At 40.3% G+C, this 18,272-nt stretch overlaps 1 protein-coding gene across 9 annotated transcripts in view; it reads left to right on the forward strand.

Annotated features, from left to right (window-relative positions):
* Positions 1-17,400, forward strand: part of GRIA4 (glutamate ionotropic receptor AMPA type subunit 4) — a 372,192-nt gene extending 354,792 nt beyond the window's left edge. For 4 of the 9 annotated variants that reach the window (XM_027578964.2, XM_027578960.2, XM_027578963.2 and 1 more), the window contains 3 exons: positions 8,414-8,528; positions 10,720-10,854; positions 14,944-17,400. In XM_027578964.2, coding sequence (XP_027434765.1) covers positions 8,414-8,528; positions 10,720-10,854; positions 14,944-15,108 — 415 coding nt within the window. In that variant the 3' untranslated portion in view covers positions 15,109-17,400. Of the gene's footprint in view, positions 1-2,267; positions 2,383-8,413; positions 8,529-10,719; positions 10,968-11,493; positions 11,546-14,943 lie in introns of those variants that run through there. The other 5 variants (XM_027578967.1, XM_027578962.2, XM_027578966.1 and 2 more) reach the window with 5 other exon arrangements.
* The last annotated feature ends 872 nt before the right edge of the window (positions 17,401-18,272 follow it).

The following is an 18,272-nucleotide window of genomic DNA, read 5'->3' on the forward strand; positions in this document are numbered from 1 at the left end:
TGCTAGACTTGATTATGTACAGAAATGACATCTGTAGTCAGAGAGTTGTAGAAAACAGGCAGTTTTCACATGCAGAGAAATCTTGAGTACCTGAAGACTCTTTCTGAATATTAATTACAAGGTGCCTTCCATGCATCATAAGAGAAAAATAAACATGCGTATAATAGTATTGGGGGACTTTATCAAGGGGCCATGTGTTTCTGGAAGGAAAACGTGGATTAACTGTGACCTGGGCAGTGACTTACCTACTGGTCAAGTGTATCATATGAACCAAATATTGATGTACACACACACACATCGGATAGCAGTGTGAAACTAAACTGTTTTTACATGGCCTATTAGATGGTCTTAGAAAGACAATGTCTTCGAATAATTTTGTAGAAAGCTTTATTCCAAACAGTTTTCTCAACGTGAAGCTTTTTTTCCTTATCCATTCCTTTATTTTGCTTTTTGTTTTCTCCTGTGCTGTGGAACTGTCTTTGGATATGGCTAATAACCCTGTTAAATAACCCTCTCATGAAATGATCTCAGTTTTATCAAAGGAATGGTCTAAACCAACACATAAAATTATTGGGATGCCACCTCATTAAAACAGATCTACTATGAATGTTTCAGGCTAAAATAGAGTATAAAAATAATTTTCTCCAAAATAAAAAATTTTACTAGTTCGGTTTAAATCATTGAAAGACAAATTTAGTTTGTTGTGGACACAAAATAAATTAAAACAACTTTCTCCCAATAGCATTCTTTTTTTAATAGGTCTCTCTTCACTGAATATTCATGCATTCTTGCATTTCAGTCTGGTCCTTTTGCTGATTAAACCAACCACCTGATATTGTTCACTTTGGGAAGTATATTCATTATTTTAGGGCACTGATGTGGCACTTGGGAAGGTGGGAGCAGCTGATTATTTAATTAGCATTTCGTAAATGGCTGTCTAACTCTCGAGTTAATACTCTCAAAGTGTATGTTTTACTCGTGGGGCATGTTTATTCTCCAAGTGGATCAGACTATCACAACACTGGAAAATGAACATTGTTTACGTGAAATATGATAAACACATTTTAAGAAAAACACTTCAGTAGGCTGATTGGTGGTGAAATATGGAACACTTTTTACTAGTCGACAACTATTTCACTTGCAAATCAGTTTTCAAGCGCTATTCATTAATATGGGGTTATTTTATTTATAACTCATTTGCATTAAATAACCACCAAACTCAGTATTCATCAAGGTGCGTAGCCCAAATTCTTGGTATAGAAGCCACTCTCTCTCTAACAGAGATTTCATGAAATGCTGGGAAGACCTCTTGAAAGAGATAACAGCTCATTTAAAAACTAACTTGAAAGCAAGTAAGAAACCAAATACCTGGCAGGCAAAAGCCCATGACACATCTTGAATCCTTTTAGACATTCATTAGAATCTGCTCCCTTATTCTCCGGTAGAGATACAGATGGAGGCAATCGGATCTGGGGTGTTTGTCTGCAGAGTCCCAATCACATGCATCACGGTTCCCTGGGGTTTAATTACTTAACTTCAGCAGTGGAATTGGCCGAGCCATCATAGTTTCTAAATAGCATCCAAAGCCTTCAAGAACCAACACCAAATTCCAAATATAAGACCTCTTCCCTGAGGGCTGGCACCCCCTTTCCTTGACTATCCTGTGACTTCTAGCGCAGGGACACTGAACCAAACTTGCCAATCCTAGATTCTGAGACCAATGAAATCAGACAAGTGAGCAAACTTAACTCCCACAAACAGTAAAGGGAACCATAATTAAGCCGTACTCTTTGTTGTCAGGAAATCCGTTCACAAAAATGAACGAACGGCTGCTTTTTCACTCTGGCAATGCCGTTCCCTGTTTCCTTCTGGAAACGCATTTTCCGTTTGGGTCTCTTTTCGGCTGTTGACATTCTTAGAGGCAAAGGAATTCAAGGCACAATTCTTCCTCAATTACTCGTAAAAGCAAGTTTATTGCTGTTTTGCAAAAGAAAAAAAAATCCATGTCATTGGTTGTTAACAGCGTCTGTTTATTTGACAGTAAATGAGCTCTGAGAGTGAGCAGCACCAAATACCACATGTTTCACACCATTTGAAATTAGTCACTATTGCCTTTGGTTTGGACTCTGGTGGAAGGGGCGGCAGGACCGCAAAATGAGAGGTTTATTTAGCGCCTGGGAGAAGCTTATAAAAGAGCTTAAGTCCTCATTCCTTCTAACATCTTAACAGCTGTGCAGTTTCTTACAAATATGTTTTATCGTTTCAAGAAATGCTGTTAACCTCGCAGTTTTAAAACTGAATGAACAAGGCCTCTTGGACAAATTGAAAAACAAATGGTGGTACGACAAAGGAGAATGTGGCAGCGGGGGAGGTGACTCCAAGGTCAGCCTCAATGTCACCAAAAGCGGGTAAACAGTATGTATAGTAATAGGTGCATCTGCTGGGAGACGCAGCTTGGACCCCACCCCCACCAGCCACCCCCGGAATTGCCAGTCCAGTCCCTTTGAAACCCAAGTATGCAATTACTGTCAAAGCAAAAATATTTGCAACCATTAACCAATTGAGGGACACGCGAACAGACCTCATTACAACAGTCCCTGCACCCCCCTGGCTTCAAAGAGGTCATGGGTCAGACCCTGTAGTCCTACAACCCCCTTGTAGAAAGCAGGAAGGGATCCAAGCTTTTGAAAGAGCAATTTAGTGACGTGAGGAGGGCGGACACCGAGGGGAAGTCTGTCCCCTCCGGTTCACCCATGCGTGGCGAGACCACCTACATAGCATTTTTAAGTAACAACAATGACTTGACTCCACCTGGACCTGTTTAGAGTACCTTCCAGAAAGCCATGTCTCTACCCAGAACCCTCAGGCTTCCGTTACATATCAAGTTAAGTAAATCAGTGATAGTCATGTGAACTAGACATTTTTTGCCTTCCATAAATGGATCAAATCACAGAATGATCGGCTCCGAAAGCAAGACCCGTTCAGCTCTGTGCTCACTACATCCCTGTCATGTTTCCAGCTTCATAGAATAAGGTGGGGGTTTTTTTCTAAGCAGTTTCTAAAGGGAAAAAAATGTATACAATTAACAAATAATCAAAAATGTATACAATTAACAAATAACCAGAACCCTTCTTCACTGTGTAGAGACCTAAAGCAATCCAGACGTGGGAACATCCTGACTGAATTTTCTTTCATACCTTCCACCTGGCATGGAAGAATATCGAAAATTTTAAAGTATGCACTCTTGTCTTTCTTTTAAAATCTAGAGAATTGCCCAAAACTGCTTGTCTTCAGTTTCTTGATTAGGCTATAAATTCCCTTACTTGTCCACGCAACCCACAGAATGATGCTCTGTTCTCTGAGAGTACTCATCGGGATGGAGGCTGACCTCATTCTTTTCCAATGGCGCTAACTTCCCCCTCTTTCCATCTTAAAAGACTTTCAGATGCAGCTCCTTTGTCTGTGCCCCTCTTAATGACCAGCCCTATCACAGGAAAAGGAGGATGAACTTTGCCAAGGGAATATTCTCTCCAGGGAGAGACAGGGCAAAGCAGGGGACAATGGAATCCTGGGGACCCAACCCTGATCCCCCACCCCAGGTCCTGGAAAAGAATCATTCTGGAGAGAAAGAGCAGAGAGAGGGTAGAATCCTGGGGGGGTTCCTCTGGGATGGTTCCCCTTCAAGACCCCTCCATTCGAGGACACCAGCCACATGTTTACTTGAGTATTAACTCTTTTTATATTTTGGCACCCTAACTTGCCTAGAATATTCTGAGAGTTTCCATAAAAACATAAGTAAATACATTTTTCTATGCGGAGAAAATTATTTAAATTTACACTAATAATCTATTTTCCATGCAAATTAGAAATATAAGAAAACATGCTCTAATAGCACCAAAGAAAAGCAAAAATTTTCTAGTCCATTAGCAAAATTTTGCTTGCGAATGTTGATTTTTATCACCAATATAAGAGAAGTACAACACTGCTTAACAAATAAAACTTTCCACAAAAATAAGTAACAAACTCCTATTTTAGTGTCCATTAAAACATCTTTCCAGAGAAAAATAAGCAGAGCAGAAACGTACGCACAATGGCAAAATCTATTTTAGAAAAGTCACTTCAGTTTATTTCACTAAGGGGTTGGACAGCCCAAGTTGGATTTTAATCTGTATCCCACAGAATGTTTGGTACACAATGGACACTAAATAAATATTTGTCGTCAAAAATATATACAAATCTAACCTTGTAGTTCTCAAGTCAGAGTATTGTTCCCATAGGTATGCAGTAACTTACTTTCACCAAACATGAGCTACAAAGTGATACATTCTAAAACGTTACTTCAAATCTTAACAAAATGTAATAAAAATCAACTTAAAATATCCCCCCCAAATGGTATCACAGTATGTCCTGTTTTCCCTCAGAAATGTTGTTTTCGTACTAAAAAACATTCCTTGCAGGACGCTTATTGATATAATATGTACCACCAAGCAGATAGGTGGTGACAGTCTAAACGTTAATAACGCCCTGCTCTGAATTCGTAATAAGAGGCAGTGTTTTACATGCCCTGACCTCACTTAGGTCAAAGTAAAGCCCCAGGAAGCAGTTGCTGTTTCATTTTTGTTTTGTACCTTCTACGGGGGACTGGTTTTCCTTTTAGAGTTACCTCACTCCCTCCCGTGGGGCCTGATCTTCCCCAGAAGAGGTAAGATAAGGAGAAGTTGGAGAAGCAGCTAGTTTTTAAGACTTTGCTGAGAATCAAGCCAAGGCAGGAGAGAAATTAAATGATGCCAGTTCCGTGTAGGGGGTGGAATATGCACATTCAGAGGCCCCAACCCAAGCATGCTGAAATCTAATGTTGTCTGACTTTCCAGTACAGACTCAATAGGAGAAAACTCAGTTTTCTAGTAGTGATTCACGAATGAAGGCAGAAAATCATGGAAAGCTTGACCTCCCCCCCTCCAATGAATGGGTTCCTTGAGGAGACAGGTGACCCACCTGCCATTCACAGGATTATAACCCCGGGGGGGACATCTCCAGCCTTCCATTCAGCAGCAAATTATTAAATTTCTCCTTTCAGCAGGCAACATGCCATATTCGTGGGGAAAAAGAGAATTTTATTTTCTCTCAAGGAGCTCATGATCACTGTGGTAGCTTCCAGTCACAGCCCATGGCTACAAAATAATTAGCATCCCCACTTACCTGAGAGCCATTCCCAAGAGCATGACGTTCTGACCCGGTCGCCCTCAACCAAGGCTTCATGCTTAAATGTAAAAATTTAAGGAAAGAAGTAAAAAAAAGGGTCCTGCATCTTTAAAAATAATAAAGGCAGGATTTGGGGGATGTAAATCCATTTTTTTGAAAATTTATTTCTTTAATAATATTAGTGCAATGTGGTCTTTTCTATGATCATAAGAAATTCATACTTATTCTTGTGAATAAAGTAATAAAATTTACTAATTGGCAATGAACCAATTTAAAAATATCATTGCAATGTCTCAGACTCATTTTCCTTTCGGATGAATCTGATAGAGTTTAGTCTGAGGACAAACCATACACAGAATTTTATGCCAGTTTTTAAAGTGAGTTATTCAGTCCTGGTTCTAGTTGGAAATTTTGGCAATGCCTGTAATCATTAATGATCTATAAAATTATTGATTTTTTTCTGTTTGTTTTATACCCTCTTCTCCTCTAGGTATATAAAAACGGGCACCCTCACGAATGTGGATATTCATATAAAAATCGTTCTGTAAATGTGATTACCAAACAGTGTCTTCTTTAGGAATTGTATTAGATCACAAGATATCCATTTTTAATTTAGCCGTTTGAAGACAGTAGCCCATTCCTGACTTTAAAGTACGTCATAAGTGGTCTCCTCCCCTTCGCTGTACCATAGAAACCAACACACGAGTAAAGGGACGATTAGCAAAAATACGGATTCATAAGCAGAAAAAAAAGTTGTGGTAAACAAAAGCCAGCGATCGCCCAATAATGAATTCCTTGCTCAGTGCCTGATACTCCACCAGATGACCATTAAGTTTGGCTCCTAATACATATCTTAAATTCAAAATTCCAATCTACTCACGGCCTCTAAAACCAGGCTCCTGCGGTGACTGGCAGAAGCACCACAGAGGCAAGGGGAGAAGTGAAGGGAGAAGGGCAAAGTGGGGCCCCTTAAGGACATACCTTCTAGAAGAAACTGGAAGGAAACTCTGCTTGCTTTTTTGTTCCCTTTTCAGCATGAAGTCCTCCTCCCAGAGCACCCCATTCAAGAAGTACAGTGTAGGCTCATAGAATCCACCTGTGCAGGTGTTGAAAAGGCTTTGGTGAGCAGCCTGGGGACCTCAAAACTCTTATAGTATCAGTTCAACGAAAAAGCTTGCTCTGGGTTCAAAATAATTTAAATACAGCAACCTTGCAGAGCACCTACTCTGAGTCAGATACCCTGGTAAATACTGTCTTACAAAGATGAGTGAGATACTGCTTTTGTTCCCAAGCAGTCCACAACTCACGCACCAACCTGGGGTGGGGTTTTGTAATAATCCCTTCATGAGTCGGGGTCGGGGTGTATAGGTAGTTAAAGCCACATTTGGGACCAGATTCACCAAGCACCACAGTTTACCAAAATTTTCATCCTGCTCCATCCCCAAACTCAGTGTTTAGTAGAAAGTGTTAAATCATGCTCCTATTAGACTTTGTTCCAAAACACGATGTAATTTCCTAGGAATGTGGCAAATGCATATTACTTCTTAAATGGAACAATGAGCCTTGTTAAGCCGTTACAACATAGATACAAAAAATTAAATCGTATTGAGAAAACAGTTAAACTTATATCTTAGAAACTCTTTTCAGAACTAACGGTACAACAGCATAACAAGAAAAGAGAGAGTTTTGGCTTAACGGTTAATCAGAAAACTCAATTAACCAGAAACTCCATTTCCCGAGTCTTCCGTTGTGAATGTTTTTAATTGCACAAGCTATGAAGTCACACTGTTACCCTGATTCAGCTACTTCCTAGCTGTGTGGCTAGATGATTTAATTTCTCCGTGCCTTGGTTTCCTCATTTGTAAAATGCAGGTGATCATAGTATCCAAACATGTAAAATGGTTCCAACAGCTCCTGGTACCTAGGAAGGGTTCCGTCAGGGTTAACTAGCATTATCGCCGTTATTATTACTAGATTGCCTAGACGTGCAGATAAGTTTATGGAATTAATCCCCTGGCAGTCAAATCAATGCCTGCTGTGTCTCTCCAAATGCACTCAGTATTTCCTAGAAGAAATGAGGTGTTGGGAGAGAGAGCCAGACAAAATGATCGTGGCAGCTTAGAAATGTCAAGAGAAATTCAATGAGTCTCTCTCCGAATATTTGTGAAAGCAAAAAGAAACAGAAACCAACCAAGCACGGAAACAGTAACAACAAGAGATGTCAGGGCTTACTGCTCCCTACCCATCCTCTCGGACTCTCATACGCACAGAGGTGTTAACGCGGGAATGAAAACCAGGGGAGTTCTTCAATTCCTTGGCACATTGAGACTGAGTGATGACTGGCCTTTTCCTCCTTGAGACTCCTTATATAACATCGAGTACTGAAGGACTCAAATATGGTAGAAAAGAAAAGTGGGATTTTATAGGACGGGAGTTTGTTCCTAAAAATCTCGGTTCCCCCGAGCCTGTCATGTACCTGCTGGGAAGCGTCCGTGGAGTACATTAGAGTCACTTCCCTTTGTATGCACAGCATATTAATGTGATAGACTCGAGATAGGTAGATAGTGCTATTATTCGGGTTAAATACCGCAATTCAGAAGGAGAGTGTCAGCATGGGCTTATCCTCTCATGATTCACATATCTGTCTCCTAAGGGCCTTCCTGGACCCTTTGTCAGTAACTCCCACACCCTCCTTCTCTTCCAGTTAGTCCTGGATGAGCGCGGGTAAGGAGTCAGTGTAGACATACTTTTATAGCAAAGAGTAAAATTCCACCAACTGAATCACAGTGTAGGGCAGAGCCCAAACCGGTCTGAGCCAGCTTCTCTGCACACCAGTCTGTCCATCTGCAGCCACTGCCATTCATTTCGAAAGTGGGGGGAACACAAGGAGCTTGTGGCTCTCGAATGACTTCCACCACTGTGCTGGGAACCTCGTAAATGTTCCAGCAATGGAACCCAGGCCAATAGTTTTGGGTTCACAGTAATTGCATACGTTTTATTTACGATCCTCCCTAGCAGTATGCACCTGTTACCTAAAGCGATGGAGCAGGCCCCAGTCGTAGGTCTGGTTCTCCACCTGGGCCTCCCGCACGAGACTTAGCACCTCCTGTGGCCTCTGCTCTGTCACTTTGCCTTGCGATTCTAATGTAGTTTGACTTGAATAACATAAAATAACATATATAATGTTATTTATGTTATTTTCCACGTGAAGAACTCCTGTAAACCTTGCCGTTTTGAAACTCAGTGAGGCAGGCGTCTTAGACAAGCTGAAAAACAAGTGGTGGTACGATAAAGGTGAATGTGGACCCAAGGACTCCGGAAGCAAGGTTAGTCGTCGCACTCCGGGGCCTCGTCCTGTGCTCACAGGGCCCGCGAGCGGTTGTCACAGGGCGCCGACCCACTCACCCGCCTTCTCAGAAAATTGCAGCCCGCGCCCCCACTGCTCAGGCTTGGGTTACAACTCAAATTAACCGCAGAAGCACATACACTAATAAAAGTCCTTCTGTGACCCTCAGACTCACGTACCACTAGAGCAAGTAGCGCTTCTTGGTTAAGGTTGCGTTTGTTTCAGAGGTGAAGGCCACGAAACCCATTATTTCAGGAGCCGATGCCTTCTCAAAACAGAAGTGGGGAATTGTCCGGTAGCCATCCAGAGAAGGATCTTAAATATTCACCCTGTGGCATTCAGAAGTTCAGTCTTTTGTCACTACGTTGCCAAGCATTCCACTTTAGTTTGAAGAGGCCCGGTTGTAGTTTTGTGCTGACAGATACACAGTGGACTTTCCGATTCGGTTCTACCGAAATGCTCTTAGTAGATCAGCATTTACGGATAATATCTCAAGTTAAGATCTCTCGTTTGTGAATTCTTGGTGCAATGCAGAGATCTAGAGACCTGATTCCACTGAGTACAAATAAAAAGGGTTACAAACAGTTACGTTTCCATTCTAAAGGAAAAAATGTAACAATGTATCAGTGAATCTAATTACCTGTGCAAATTCATAGAATGTACCGAGTGCCCGAAAGGAGTTGAGGATTCTTGAAATCTTCTATTTTTTTCTTTATCTTCTTTAAAAGAAAAAAATATTAGTTATTCTAAGACATGAAACAAATAAATAGCTTAAATAGGAGAGTCTCCATTCGTCTAAGGACAAATTATTATTATTATTAGTTATTCTAAGACACTTGATACCTTTTCTGGGCTTATCCCTCCGTTTTAATCAGTTTTTTCCTGCCTTTGAACCAGAGTGGAATGAGACAAGCTTGGCCAAATAATGAAATACTTATCTCAAATCCCTATGTCAAGCCAGAGAAGCATAAATATTTAATGAGCGATGATTTTAAAAATGAAGTGACCCTAAATTTTGGCCCCATCAGCTAATGTCATGGCTAATTGGACAGTGTACATAGTACATCTTTTGAATTCAGTACTCTGCTAATAAAACTAAGTGGCTGGATCACATTTTGCCCAAAACCTACAGCTGGGAAGATGATGGCCACAGGGCATCCTACAGGGAGTCTATCCAAAATACTCTCTCAAATCATGTTATGTGATATACGTATTTCCAATTTATGAAAAAATTCTGAAATCTTGTTACAAAGATAGTATTTTTCAATCATATGCTTGACTATTTCCAAATTTATTATGAGATAATATGTATGCTAAAGCTCTGGAGAATAATATGTCTAAACTATTAACTGATTAAGTATTTTTAACTGGGAGTGGAATCTTATTTTTAAATCAGTAAAAATAGTCATAAATTTGTCCATATGAAAATAATTTATGTCTCAATTAACCATGGTAATTTGTATATTTTTAAGTTATTTTTTAAAAGTTACCTAAATGCGATGCACACATAATTATTCCTAAATAGTATATAATATGTAAAAGTGACACTTTCTAGAAGATCTCCCATACACCTATGACTGAAAGAACAAATAATGTGTACCCTAGCACATTATTTACATATATTTGGTAAAGCAACAGTGAAGAAAATGTGAAACTGTTAGCTAAAAAAACAAACAAAAAAAACCAACAACGAAACTTAGTTCCTTAAGTAGGAAATGTGAAGTGAGATTTATACAAGAGAAATTTCAAACATTAAAAGTATATGGAATAGCAGGAAAACCAAAAGACATCCCCTTCCCGTGTAATTGGGTTTTAAATATGCCCTTTTCAAACTTAAATAATAAGCCCACTTCTGCCACCCTGTGTAAATATATAAACATTTTTATATGGCTAGGTACAGTGGTTTTCGCTGCATATTTAATAATAAAATGTTACAAATTTTATTGAATGTAATTACACACAGTTTTATTGGTAATCATCATAATTTCACTTCTCCTGAGAGTTGTAAGCTTTATGCTTAAATCCATAAACCTCCATCAGTGATTTATACATGTAAATAATTTCAGGTTACATTAAGCATTTGCTTTAATTGGCTCTTTGGATTTCATGTGTTCTTTTGCCTTGGGATGTGACGTTTCCGCAGTTGACTGAAATGCCTTTATCTCCCCCAGGACAAGACGAGCGCCTTGAGCCTGAGCAACGTGGCAGGCGTCTTCTACATTCTGGTCGGCGGCCTGGGCTTGGCAATGCTGGTGGCTTTGATAGAGTTCTGTTACAAGTCCAGGGCAGAGGCGAAGAGAATGAAGGTGGCAAAGAGTGCACAGACTTTTAACCCAACTTCCTCGCAGAATACCCAGAATTTAGCAACCTATAGAGAAGGTTACAACGTATATGGAACCGAAAGTATTAAAATTTAGGGGTAGGACTTAGGGCTTACTACAGTGAGTGGGTGATGCATCCTGTAATTGCAGTGTTGTGACCTGTCTGTCCAGTGGTGACGTTGCTTGCTTCTCATTAGAGCTTTTATATTTTTGAAAAACTTCAGTGCAAAGTGGTTCGGTTTTCTTTGGCTGCGGATGCACTGTTCGAAACTTTATGTTGCCAATAGATATCTGCATTGAAAGGGTCAGAAAGACAAAATCAAACCCCCAGGATTGCTCTGCAAAATGATCTGAACAGTATATCCTACTCGAAATTTGGGAGAAAAAGGAAATTAGTTCTGGGTTTCCTTGTCCATGTAGTAGGCTAATCTACTTGGAACAATCCAATTTTAGGAGAACTCACAAAATCATAAAACCATTTCAAGCGATCAAAGCTTAGACGGTTGCCTATTTTGATATGATCATGTATTTTTTGAGAACCAACTCCAAGCACATAGTAAAGGCTCGGAGAATTTTAGCTCCTCTTCTGTTTCACATTAACCATCATTCTGTATTTTTTTTAAGAACCAAACCCTGCTGTTTGCTCATCTGACAGTACCTTGAGCCAGACCTTTAGGTAGGAGTGATTGTCAGAATATTGACTCTAATTCATATTTATTTAGATGAATTTCAACTTTCACCCTCACAGCATCACTAAGGTGGATATGCATTTTAGGCAAGACAGCAGTTTCCCCATCAAAGATGTCAGCAATGCATGTGTTCTCCAGGGGGACACAGGAAAAGATAAAAATTGCAGTGAATTATTATGGCCTTCTTTTTTTCCATTTCAATTGTTTTTAAGTGGGCCAGAGCAGCCCCACTTACTCACATCCTCCCACTGTGTCACAATAAAACATTGTAAATATTCAGTGAAATGTAGGAAATGGAGATAATTTTTTAAGAATCTAAGTATCCACTACTTTTATTCCTCAAATGATAGAAAGTGGTTTTAAAATAAGATCTGAAAGCATTTGTTACTGCTTTTCCTAAAATCAGGTCTCTAAGACCCATTTTCTAAAATTATATATAACAGTCAACTGAATGGGCTGCTCACTCTGATTGACAATGATAAATGAGGCTTTGAACCCACAAGAGACATTCAGTGCTTGATGTACCCGAGAGTCAAAAACGCAATATAATTTTCATAAGATGTACATCTGAGGTTATGCCAGGTAAATAATGCTTGTTTTTGATATTTGTAGTTATAAAAGCTATCGAAACACTTTGTTAATGTCTTAAAGAACAAAAGTCATTCCCTTTTACAAAGATCTAGTTGCTTCTATCCATAATCTAGAAATCAATGGATTACTGAGTGTAACTATACATAGATAAGCCCCACATGGTTCTTTCCCAATTTTGTGTAAGAGAATTAAGAACAAGACCCTCCAGTTCACTCAGATCAGAATGTTTTGAGCATGTCTTCTGATAGCAAAACAACCAACAAGGAAACTTTCAAGGTCTCTTGACCATTATACAAATGCTGTTACCTTAATAATTATACAGTTGAGAAGAGATTTTCTCAAATTGAGAAAAACAATACGTGACAGGTTTTCAGAGTTAATTATTTGGATTTTATTCTGGAATGAATTTTATGTCTTAAAAAAAGGGGGGGCTTTTTTGTTTTGGTTTGGTTTTTCTTTTTTTTGTTTTTTTGTTTTTGTTTTTTCTTACAAGTCATTAAAACTGATTTTTCTTTGGCAAAGCAAAAGCATTCCAACCATCAGCAAGGTCCAAGGGTAAGGTTTCAAAGAAAAAAAGAACATTAGAAAATTCTAGAAACAAACACTCATGGATGCCAGTTCATTACCAAAATCTGGGAAGTTGCTAAAGAGATATAAATTCCCAGGTTATGTACATACAGTTTACATGTAATAATGTTTTTGGAGTCAGAACCTGGCATTACAACGTATCACATGAATTGCCTCTACAGTTGGGGTTAAACTTCTAAGACCATAAATTTCAAATAGAATACAAAGCATTCCTATCCATGACTTTGAAAAAGACTTAATGGCATTCAGGGTAAATGAAATGATTTGCACGTAAGAAGACTTGACAACTGTTATTGTACTCTCATGTGAGATGGCTTTTTCCTTTCAAAAACTCTGTTGGCCACAGTTACCGAAGTTTTTGATAATCTAAATAATATTGTCCTAGAATGCCAAAAACAAAACCTCAAACCTTCAATATAGAGAATATTTACTCTAAAAATGATTACCCCTCACGAGAACACGTATAGTTAAGGTCATAGCCTTTAGCCTCAACAATCTAAACAGACCCAGACCACGTGTAAGTTTATAAGAATTTGAGCAGCCTCAGTGGATTCACTGCAAAGCTGAATAGAAATGACATTTTAGGGAAGAAGCAGGAGATACAAGTATAAGAAATAATAAGCTAAGAACGAAGAATGCTAAGATTTAAAGAGAAAATAGGAGCTGTCAAAGATTTATTCACTATTACACTCAGTTGCATTCATCTACAGGGAAGGAAAGATTACTTGAGAGCACATGGTTCCTGTTTGGGGTATTTTCCTTCGCAAAGGCAATCAAGAAAAGAAAGGAAACACAAATAAATTTTATAGCAAGAGCCTTCTGGAAAAAATCCCTTCCAAAAATTACAGTGCTTTTATTAATTATATTTCTTCAAAAAAAAAAAACTAAACCCAGTAGGTTTTAAAAAATAATTATCTATTTTACTTAATATTCAATGTTGAAAGTGAATCTGAGGAAACAAATTCAAACTTTGGTCCTGGTTCATTTAATTTAGTGATGAGTAGTTCTGTAGAGATTGCATCCTGATTTGTAATTTTTTTGAGACTATTCGCTAAGGAAAAACTATGATAATGACCTTGGTTTTTATCATAGATAAGTCATTAACTAGCAGTTTGACTTTATCAGGGTATCTGATCTCTAAACCTTTACATTATACCATTTTCTACTCCTATCACTAATTTCATTATTTAATATAGAGTGACTCTTAATACCTAAGTTCCAGAGCAGAATAAATATAGGGATGGAATTCCTAAAGAATTAGGTAAACTTAAATTCGCCACAGGGAATTAAGATATATTTTGAGTTATATATCATTTGAGAAATAAATGATCTATGCCATAACAGACTTAGGCAATATCTCATTTGCCTTATTTTCCTCTTGAGTTAACATTAAAATTCAGTTACTAGAAAAAAATGTGAAGGCAAATGAACCAGCAGTAATTAGATTTACATAAAAACACTGCCTGTCTCTCTTCTGTGTAATACTGTTATCTGCTCCTGACCTAACCTGACAGAGAACAGGAGTTTAATGAGGATTTCGGAGACCTGACCCCATAACATCTCAGTCTGGGAGGTTCCCCAGCAGTGAGGAATTGAAACATATTCCCTTTCAGTGCACCCCCCCCCCTCCGAAAATATCAGTCAGCTTCCAGAGTAGGCCTGTCACTAACTGTGGTGTTCTGGGTCATGTCTACCCCTGGTGTGAATGAGTGAAGGTGTCTGTGGATAGATCTGTGTTCCGAAGGCTGGAAGATCTGTCGTGAATAGTCCGCGGTTTGTTTAGACAACTCATCACAGTTTTGAGGATAACGCCCGCATTGTGAAGACATTTACTGGCAAGAGCAAGAGGCTCAATTAAAAATGTCCACCTAGAGGAGAATTTTAAGCTGTCCCAGAAGTACCAGGGTGTAGAGGACCACAAGGTGAAGGCTGTGTCCCGCCCAGACTTGCCAAACAAAACCTAGTGTGACGATTTCCAAATTAGTTCTGAAACAGGTAGGACCACAAACTCCAGTCCGATTTATTCTTTGCTATAGTTGAGCTTTTCTTTCCCATAATGCGCAGTTTTCACATGACCAAAAGAATATTGGAAAAAATGCAGATGTCTAATTATTGATATCTTGGTGTTTGTTGTGTCGCCTTTTGTCGCAGAAGCAGAAACATTGTAACAGTCCACACTCTTTCTGTTTCCTTTCCATGCACCCAGCTGACCTTTTCTGAAGCCATAAGAAACAAAGCCAGATTATCCATCACTGGGAGTGTAGGTGAGAACGGCCGCGTTTTGACGCCCGACTGCCCCAAGGCTGTACACACGGGAACTACAATTAGACAAAGTTCAGGATTGGCTGTCATTGCATCGGACCTACCATAAAAACCAAAAACATAATTGAGTGCCTTAATCAAACTGTGTTGGTGACCGACGGGAGCGCGGCCCGGGGCGCGCCGAGCAGGTGCCCTGGACCAGGCCTCTGGCCAGAGCGGGCAGTGCCTCCTGACGCTCCCCGGTCCGCAGCGGCAACGCGTGCATGAGCTCAGCTCGGAAACCCAAACTCAGATTTTCTATCAGGAAAACTCACAATTTAGGTTTTTTCGGGGAGCGGGAGGGTGGGGGGGGGGGAGCTGGGATGGGCGTATTAACAGCAACAAATTTCACTCGAGTGGACTTAAAAACTAATCAGACTTGCGAGTTAGCGCATCAGACTGTGAAGTTCTTGCTCGGAAAGGCCTGTCTTCACCGCAAGGGATAAACTAGTGAGAGAAGTCAGTGAACATGCTAACGTGCGTCTCCAGAACACCCGCGTGGTCCGTGGGAGACTCTCCAGCCGAGAAGACACAGCACGAAACTGTGATCGGAGAATAATCAACACTCATGTAAATTCTGTGAAAAAATTTAAAGGAAGTATTTACACTTACTTTGGAGAAAACAAATACTGAAACATGCTTGCTTTTTAACTGATGTGAATTCAGTAGAGGACAACACAATTCTTTTTTCTAACCATCTTAGGGAACAATGCATTGCAATAATTGATATAAATTCCATCACTGTAATAAACTTTAGAGACTTTTTTTTTTTTATAAAAGTCGTTGGTCATCTCCTTGTTGCAGTAACCTCCGCTCTGTCACATAGTCGGTGTCCCCAGATCGCGTTTGTCTCACTACCCGGAACACAAACACAAACAAAGACAGCGTTACCGTGAAGTCCTCAGTCTGCGATGTAGAATCGAAAGAGACTACGGGTCACTCATGGTATCGATCTTATTTATAACCTTGTTCTGTGTACAAAATTGTGGTTTTTGTACCCACCAAAAGAATAAAACAGCGGACATTCTTACAATATCTACAGAGCTTAAAGTTTGTTTTTATCATTAATAAAAGTTATTTGAGAAATTATAAGACTATGTGGGAGGGATTATAGAAGTCAAGTGTGGGCCATATTGGAACATGTAGCTAGCTCTTATTATTTCTGCGTAATAAGCTTACCCACTTTTACAGGTGTTTGCCTTGTGAGCAGGTGAAATTGTCACAGATGGCGTGTTTGAATTGGGGAACGATCCGTTGTCATTAACGGCAACATACCCTGTAATCGCGTGTTGAAATTTTACTTGACTGTGTTTTGCTGCATAAAATAATGTGTCTCTTGGGTTTCTCCCCGCCCCCATTCCCCTTGTTCCATTTAAATCACTTGAAGGCACGAACAGTAATTTGTGGTAGACCAAAAAAAAAAAGAATTTGTCCTTGTTTTTTCAACTGGAAATGGTGAAGAAAATTATACCCGTGTTTATTTCCCAAACCCACCTTCTGTTATGTGTGGATTAAATTCACGTGGTTCAAAGGAAGGTTTGGATCCTTTGAAATAATAAACGAGTACTAGGGTGTGCCGCTAGCCGTCACACTGTGTAGCGATCCCGGCAGAAAGCACAAGTTAGGGTGATTTGGGAAGCGTGGCCTTGAAGGACGAGTCCCGTTTCCACAGGTGGAGAAGCCGCGGAGCGCCTTCGGGGCGAGCCAGGGTCCGGCGCGGTACGTGTCCGGAGACTGTCGGAGGCGGGCCTGCCACACCCCGGAAGACAAAGCTGGAGAAGGTGAAGGACCCACCAGCTTGCTTCCCTCTGGAGATTTCCATCCCCCGCCGCGATCTCTGCACTACACTAAAGAGCCACCCCTAAAAGTGCAGGTCCCGTGACACGCTCACACACACAGGCCCCTCAGGAAAAGGCCCGAGCTCTGAAGCAGAGCAGATGGGTCGCTCCATGACCGGGTCCCTACTTCTCCCTCCCGTGACGTCTGTCCCGGACCCAGCCTCCCCCACCCGCCCGCACACCTCCACAGTCGCACACGGGACACGGCGTTTCCTCTTTCCTTGGGCTGTCATTTTCTCCTGTCTCTTTTCCCTGACTAACTTGGGCTCATCCTTCGGTACCAAATCGAACCATACCTGCCCTAGTAAGGTTCCCATGCCAACCCGCCGGCCCGCTGCCCCCGAGACCGAGTGAGAGGCCCTTTTCATGTTTTCTCCCCATCACGGCATTTGCCACGTACCGCATTGTACTTGCCTGTGTATTTGTCTGTATAGCGTCAGACTGTAAGCTCCTTGAGGGCAGGGATGTGTCTCTCTCGTTCACAGTTGTATCCCCAGCATCCAGCACAGTGCCTGGCATATTGTAGGTGCTTAATAAATATTTGTTGAATGAATGAATGAATTGAATCGAATGAATTTAATTAAGTGGAAGCAGAAAGACAGTATCTTTCCTCATTAACAGTCCCTAGCGTGTGTGTTAAGTAAATAGCAGGTCAGAACGAAGGCTGGGGGCACCTGGGTGGCTCGGTTGGTTGGGCGACCGACTCTTGATTTCGGCTCAGGTCGTGATGTCAGGGTCGTGAGATTGAGCCCCACATCAGGCTCTGTGCTGGGCGTGGAGTCTGCTTGATGCTCTCCCTCCCTCTCCCTCCACCCCTCCCCCCCACTAAAAGAAAAAAAGGAAAAGGCTGAAGGATGGCTGATTTCATGATGTTGTCCATCTCCCCAGAAGAAGTGTGGCTAAAAAACAAAACAAGATGACCTGACAAATCTTCTGATCAGAGGAGACGTTATTCCATGTAATTGTACCTAGCTGTGGAATGATTTGTTTAGCTAGAGAAATTGTCTTAAGGTAATGAAATAACCCAAACCAGGGTCCTGGCTTTGTTTTTACCCATTCTTCTAAAGATCTCTTTCATTTAAGTCTCGGAGTGGATAAGTGATGAGAAGGTAAAAAGTCATATTTCTCATAGTTTAATTTCTTCCTTTTGTGTTGTGTTTTCTTTCTGTGCTAGTAATAGTATCATATAGTTAAGTTTCTATATTTCTCATGGAATAATTCTGCCAAAACCAAAATGTTAAATCTGCCATCGGTACAAAGGGATACCCTATCTGGTCTCCAATCTGAGGAAATGCTATAAAGCTAGGTAATGTGATTTTAAAACATTTATGTTTAATTTAAGTTAAAAAAACATTTAGTTCCATAAAGAACTCAATTATCAAGCAGGCAAGATGAC

Source organism: Zalophus californianus, chromosome 11 (genome assembly GCF_009762305.2).
Source record: "Zalophus californianus isolate mZalCal1 chromosome 11, mZalCal1.pri.v2, whole genome shotgun sequence".
In the NCBI taxonomy this organism is placed as follows: Eukaryota; Metazoa; Chordata; class Mammalia; order Carnivora; family Otariidae; genus Zalophus; species Zalophus californianus.